Here is a 7,271-nt window from a genome sequence, read left to right on the forward strand (position 1 = left end):
ATGCACTCATTACCAGTTTCCACAGCCTTCTCGTTAGTGCGGGATATAATAGTCTGTAAACGCAACTCGCACCCTTCATGAAAAACTGAGGGGAGCTGCTGCATTGCGGGCAGGTTTACATGTATGACTGTGAACTTCAGCTAAAACAAAGCAAAACCAAACGACTTTATACGGTTAATTGAAATCAGCCATGAAACGTAACGTCAACAGGATTCCCATTGTGTAGATCGGTGGCGCGAGAAAATTCAACCTTGCCAGATTACCCCCCCTCCCCCTTCCCCCCTTTAATCCCAGATGTTCAACAAGTGTTGTCCAAGATCCACATTTTCCCACTCAACACAACGTCTCATGGAAGGGAGGGAAACAGCGTTGAATTGAGCGACTGTTTGTTGCAATGAGACGGAGGCTGGAGGGGGGAGGGAGGATGGGTGGGCGGGGGGGGATCCGGCCCACAGCTGCAGATTGGACAAATGCTGAGTGTCACGCCCATAGGTGGAGACTAGGGTCGATTTTTGAGGCGCGGTTGGACTACTCATACTTGCACCCCAGACCGTCCTCAGTGTGAGCTCAGCCTCCGTCGCGTTTTGCTGTGACTGACAGGAACGGGGGACCTTCTTCGCTTCTCCAAACATAAAAAGGGGAGAAAAGGGGCCGTTCGGATTTTTCTCATTTTGGCCAACAAATTTGACCCAATCCCTGATCTGGATTTTTAAATCTCAGAACTCCTTGAGGGTTTTTATTTTAGATTTTTATTTTTTTTTGTTCCGAGAAACCTAAAAAACAGGAAGATGGGAGCCCAGTTGTCCAAGGGTGGAGTAGCTGTGGAGGTGAAAGCCGCCGCTGACCCTGCCGCTGCCAAAGCGAACGGCCAGGTAAGTAAAGGCCTGCCTATTAATATATGCTATCGCTGCGATGTAGTGACCCCGGGGGATTTGATTTGATTTTTTTTTAATGAAATAAACCCTGCGAGTGGGGGGAAACCAGAAGAAAATGCTTGAAGTCCTTTGGGGTTTCCCAGCGAAGTAATCGTTAAAGTGTCATTGTAGGACCGGCGCACATTGTGCAGACAAGCTAGTAAATGGCTGCCGCCTCTGAACGGTGGCCACGCGTGTCCCCCCCCCACTCCGCCCGGACAACGGACCTCTTTGTCAGCGGTGGTCTACCGAGCGGTCCAGGTGCGAAAACCTCCAATAAACGCCGAGTGCGGTTTGTGATCCTGAATTTGGACCTACACTCTGTCATGAGTTGGCTTGTAGTTGAGCAGCAGACACCGGTTGGTTCGTCGAACAAAAGGCACGGAGTGGGCAGAGAGTGCAGAGGATGCAAATGCGGTCTGCCTGGGGCGCGTTTTGCTGAGTTGCAAACAAAGCGCACAGGCGCCAGCGCGGTCCCCCACATCTGCTGCCGCTCTCGAACAGGAGCGCGCCGGAGAGATGCCTTTACTCTACACACCCCACACCCCCCCAACACCCCCCCCCCAAAAAAGCATTCTCTGTCTGAAATGTTTCTAGAAAATTGTTTTACTTTTGGCGACGGATCTACATTTTGTCCCAGTTTTGGAAAAGTTGTTTGTTCCCATTCGGGTTTTGAATGAGGATGCCCTGACTGTCTAAAAAATATTCAATCGTGAACTTGCGTTCTCACATCAGTTAGGAACGCTTTAAACTGCTGGCTGTGGTTTTCGGTGGGTATTGCAAAGCGGCGTTGACTTTGTCAGCGAGTGGATTTGGGGGGGGGGTTTATATCCACCTCTACCGTCGCGACTTGACATTACGGGCTGCGTGCTGAAAGCGGCGGTAAACGTGAGCTGCAGCGCCCGCTTGAGAGTATTAGTAGGTTTCAGGGGGATTCCTTTGTTCCCAAAATTGATTGTAGTGCCGTCTTCCGTGCACCACTACTGCCCCCTTGTGGTTGTAAATGGTTTATGCCAACAGCTGTGTAATAGGATTGTAATTGACAAGACTTGCGAGAGCGTTACACTGCACATATGAACCGTGCCAAATGTGAGACTTAACTTTTGTCTTTTTTTTTTTTTTTTTTTTTGGATTTTGTCAGTGTTCTTTCCTCCCTTTTATTGCAGAATGACGCAATCATTATTCAAAGCAGTGCCAACTCATCTTGACCTGTTGAGGTTGGGGGGGAAGGGGGTCTTGTTGCAGGCCACATTTTCCTGTTAATAATCAGTTTCATTGTTTTTGATGATTCACACTTAATAGACTTTTTTTTCTCTCAACAGGAAAACGGACATGTTAAAACCAATGGCGACGTTTCAGCTAAGCCCGATGGTGAAGCAGCTGCTGCTGACGGAAACGGAACAGCCGAACCAGCCAAGGAGGGCGAGACAGGTGCCGGGGACGCCATCGAGCCTGCTCCTGCAGCTGAGGGCGAGGCAGCCAAAGCGGAGGGTGAGGCAGCCAAGGATGCCAAGAAGAAAAAGAAGTTCTCCCTGAAGAACTCCTTTAAGTTCAAGGGCATCTCCCTGAAGAAGAGCAAGAAGAACAGCGAGGAGGCCAAAGAGGAGGCCACCTCCCCCTCAGCGGAGGACAAGCCCGAGGAGAACGGTCACGCAGCCAAGGACACCAAAGAGGAGACGCCGGCCGCGGAGGCCAAGGAGGAAGAGGCTGCAGCCCCCGAGGGCGAGACAAAGGCAGCTGAGGAGGCCCCACCCACAGAGGCACCCCCTGCCGAGGAGGCCGCGGCCCCCGCCGAGGTCACGACACCTGCGGCCTCTGAGGGCGAGGCCAAGGCAGAGTGACTGCACCCCGTCACAGCACCTGAACTGACTGTCCAAGATTAAAGTATATAAATATATATATGAGAGACTCGTGCCACGTTCTTAAAGTTATAAACAAAACAACAACAACAACAAAAGAAGACAAAGAAGGATATATCACTTTTGCTGATTCAACCACCAGTTCACTGCCTTTTATTAGTTCTTCGACAGACGGAATCTCACCGGGCCCTCTCATGATGAAACGATTTAATATTGGCTTGTGTCGTCCCCTCATGGTACACTCGGGTACTGGTGAGCGGGGAAGGTAATGGATTGGATGTGGGGTGAATCAGGAATACTGACTTATTTTCCCAGTTCATGGAGAAGCATCCTTTCAACAGCGTGGCAACCCTATAACATTTTAATTTTTTTTCTCATCTTTTTGGGATCTAAAACTAGGCAACTTGTTATGGACCGGGGAAGACCATCTCCTTCACTCAAAATGACTGTTACATGGACTCATAAACCTTTCAGATGATCATAATAATTTTTAGAATTCTACATTCCTATGTTTTACCCCCCCCCCCACAAATTCCAAGCATTTTTGTGCTGTATAGAAAAGTGAAATTCAAGGAAGGGAGGTGGAAAGAGCTGTGTCTTTGTCCGTGCATTTTGGTTCTTTTCTGGCTTAAACCACATAGAAGCTTTGAGTCTTGCAGTGTTCACATTTCAGAGTTTATGATGCAGGGGTTGGGATTGTGTACAAAATGTGAGCTTTTTATCTGCAATTTGTCTCTGTAAATATGTTTTGGCCAATATGTTTGATTCTCTTTATTTTGCTATCGTTTTAAAGATGTTAATGGTTTTATTGTAACTTTTAATAAGGGTAAATAAATGTCTGATCCCCTCGTCCCGTGCTTTTGACTCGTGATTTGCACTTCAAGACACTTGCTGCATGGAGATTTGGGGGGGTGGGCTGGAGACGTTCTGTATTCATTTTAAGTTGTCTACCAAACCTTTTAAGCACTGATCAGGTTTGGGAAGTATTTTATCATCTACTTAAACCAAAGTATCGACCTTAGAGGAAATAAGAATGCCGAAATCGCACCCATACTAAATGTGAAGTCAAGATTAAAAATGAACCCCCACTGACTTATTACACAGTAAAAAAAAACAATTTCTACTTGATTACCAAAGGTAGATGTAGGGAATATAAAACCTTATCTGCCTGATTTGTCACCTCAAGGACAACCCCTAAAATGGGGAAGTGACAAATGAAATTGTGATTGAAGTAATGCTCAGTAATGTCGGTCGCTTTCACTCGTGCACATCTTGGTACAGCTTCGAGTTGTGAAATGTGTCTTGCAAACGTCCACACAGATGAGGAAGGTTAAGTTTAAACGTTTTGAGCAATTAACACATTCCTCAACAGGTAGTGTGTCAGATCTGCCTGCATTTTAGTATGGGCCGTGTGACTTCACTGTTGCTGTTGTTGATGGGACGACATCCACAATGTGATTAACACAGCAGATTTTCATTTTACTGAACATAATGGAGATATGAGTGGTCTAACAACACAAACTGATGTTTTTTATGTAATGCGTATGCATATACATTTTATTTTTCTCTAGTATGATTCAGTAGTAGAATCACATCATAAAATAGTATAGTACAGTGTATCAGTATTATATGGTATGAAATATAGTATATTATTATATTTTAATAAAAATATGTGTAATATTATTAGTGTCTTTGTATAATATATCAGCATCCTTTGTTTATCTGCTTCAAATTGGCTACTACATAAGAAGATCCCACTGGAAAAGTAAAGCGACTGTAGCCTATCCTATCACCTTTTCTGAAAGGCAAATACAAGTTTCTGTAGAAATGATGATCTCATTCATATTTTATTTTGGTTAACAAGAGACAGTCAGAGTTTACGATTACCCTTAACCAGATAACAATTTCACTTCAAGTTATTTGGTCGGTGTTCGTTTCTACAACAATAACAAAACACAACTTGGCTAAAAGTCACTTGAAATCCATTGTTAATGATGGTATGAAGACAAAGTGACACATCCATCTTATTAATTCAATTAGGTGAGCGGAGGTAATAGAATGAACATGTTTTTGATGGATAATTGTTAAATGGCTGGTACGTTACCTTGTATTAAAAAAACGAGGCGATCTATTAGGAGAGAAACTGTGTTACCTTTTAACACGAACAGCAAAACTGTCACGAATAATGATGTTATTGTCAACTGGTTCATTCCAGTCGTAATCCTGTTCCGGGAAATCATGTGAGTCCTAATCAGTCACACAGTTTTAGGATGTTGGACTGTGGCGCCCCCTGGTGTATTCAGAAACCATAATGGGGCTGATAAAACATAATCCTAGCTGATTTATAGGTCAAGGGTGAAATATTAAATCCCACACAATTAGGTGCTGCTGACCTCTTTTTTTTCCTTTTTTCTTTTGTAGTGGATAACACCTCTGGGAAGTACATACAAAGTTTGTTGAGGTATGATTTCGGGCGGCACGGCAGCTCAGTGGTCAGCACTGTTGCCTCACAGCAAGAAGGGCCTGGGTTCGAACCCCAGGCCGTCCCAGGTCCTTTCTGTGTAGAGTTTGCATATTCTCCCTGTGTCTGTGTGGGTTTCCTCTGGGGTGCTCCGGTTTCCTCCCACCATCAAAAAGGCATGCAAGTTAGGGTTAATACTCCTGTCTGTACCCCTGAGCAAGGCAATGGAAAGAAGAACTGGAGTTGGTCCCCAGGTGCTGCAGCTGCCCACTGCTCCTACACAACAGGATGGGTTAAATGCAGAGAACAAACTCACAGTAAGAATACAATGTCAAATAAAATTACTTTCGACTTTCAATCGGTCATTCCATTAATGAAAAGATAAAGTACACCGCTCCAAATGTGTTTGGAACTGAATTGGCAAGTCAGTCTTTACCAACATTGGTTTGGTTTCTTTATTTACAAATATAGAAATTAAAAAAAAAAGATAAATATATAATTTGAAAAGGAATGTGCCTAAAAACCCTCCAAGGGCTTGAAAAGTGGTGTTCTCCAGGCAGCATACTACAGCACACATACTACAAGAAACAATCACAGCAATATGGTATGCACCATTTGTATGTATCTATCAATAATTCCAGATATAGCAAAAGACAAGAAAGATAAAGGAGAAAATAAACACATTGTATATATATATGTGTGTGTGTGTGTGTGTGTGTGTGTGTGTGTGTGTTTATTTTCTCCTTTATCTTTCTTGTCCTATGAAAACTCTAAGCCATATCACATGAGTGTATGTTCTTAGTCTGTTAATGACAGTGTTTGTGTGCCATGAATGAATATATGTGAGTGTGTGTGTGTGTGTGTGTGTGTGTGTGTGTGTGTGTGTGTGTGTGTGTATGGCCCTGTGATGGCCTGGTGGCCTGTCCAGGGTGTCTCCCCGCCTGGTGTCCAATGACTGCTGGGATAGGCTCCAGCATCCCTACGACCCTGGGAGCAGGATAAGCTGTTTGGATAATGGATGGATGGATGGAGAGAAGAAGTACGTGTGGAGTTAGCATGAAATTGATACTTGTATGCAAATATGTAATGAAAAAAAAGGGGGGGTTCTTTTTAAGGAACTATGAACAAATAAGCCGATCTGGGAATGGTTCACTTGATAAGCACTGGTGACCCCTAATTGAAGAAATAGAGGCTGAGAGGAATGTGTTCGATGTATGCAATTTATTATTCTTCATGCTCATTTCTGAAGATGGTATATGGGCTCAAGTTTGGTCTGATGAGTAATAGCCCAAGCTATATTACAATAATCAACATACGGATAAACCATTGAATAATATAACTTAGTGGCTACCTCAGTGTTGATCAAGTGACGGATTTTGCCTAGTATACCAATACTCTTGGCCATTTTCGTGGTTATGGTTAAGATGAACTGGGATATGAGCCACGAAAATCCAGTTCATTGTGAGTATCTCAGTTGATTGCACCTGGTAATGATTAACATTTCCTTATTGATCTTATCACAAAACCCCACCCCACAGGGAATTTTGACGGTTTCATCATTGCCATTATAATCTAGCCATCCATCAATCATCACTACCCGCTTAAACCCATTCAGGGTCACCGGGGCTGGAGCCTATGCCAGTGGACGTTGGGCAGAAGGCAGTGGGATACTCTGGACAAGCCACCAGTCCATTACAGGGCTCACACACACAGTCACTCACACACCATTCACAAGCAATTTATAAATTTAAGTTCCCCAAACATGCGCGTCTTTGGACGGTGGGAGGAAACCAGAGAATTCAGAGGAAACCCATGTAAAAAAAAAAAAAGCAAGTTCCACTCAGATGGGCTGGAATCAGACGTAGGACCGTTTTGCTGTGAGGCTACAGTGCTAACCACTAAAACATTCACTCTTATGATCATTATAATTTATTATTATTCATTATCATTATCCTAAAATAGTTCAGTTAACATGATGAGGAATTCTAATGAGACCATGGATTACACTCTAAATGCGTGATGTCCTTTAGATTACTG

The 7,271-nt window shown here is 43.9% G+C and overlaps 1 protein-coding gene across 1 annotated transcript; it reads left to right on the forward strand.

The window, feature by feature from the left end:
* Positions 1-550: 550 nt before the first annotated feature.
* Positions 551-3,622, forward strand: marcksl1a (MARCKS-like 1a). Its single transcript, XM_056295726.1, has 2 exons — positions 551-872; positions 2,237-3,622. The coding sequence occupies exons 1-2, from the start codon at positions 789-791 to the stop codon at positions 2,753-2,755; spliced, it is 603 nt and encodes a 200-aa protein (XP_056151701.1). The 5' UTR covers positions 551-788; the 3' UTR covers positions 2,756-3,622.
* The last annotated feature ends 3,649 nt before the right edge of the window (positions 3,623-7,271 follow it).

This window comes from Lampris incognitus, chromosome 16 (genome assembly GCF_029633865.1).
Source record: "Lampris incognitus isolate fLamInc1 chromosome 16, fLamInc1.hap2, whole genome shotgun sequence".
Taxonomy (NCBI): Eukaryota; Metazoa; Chordata; class Actinopteri; order Lampriformes; family Lampridae; genus Lampris; species Lampris incognitus.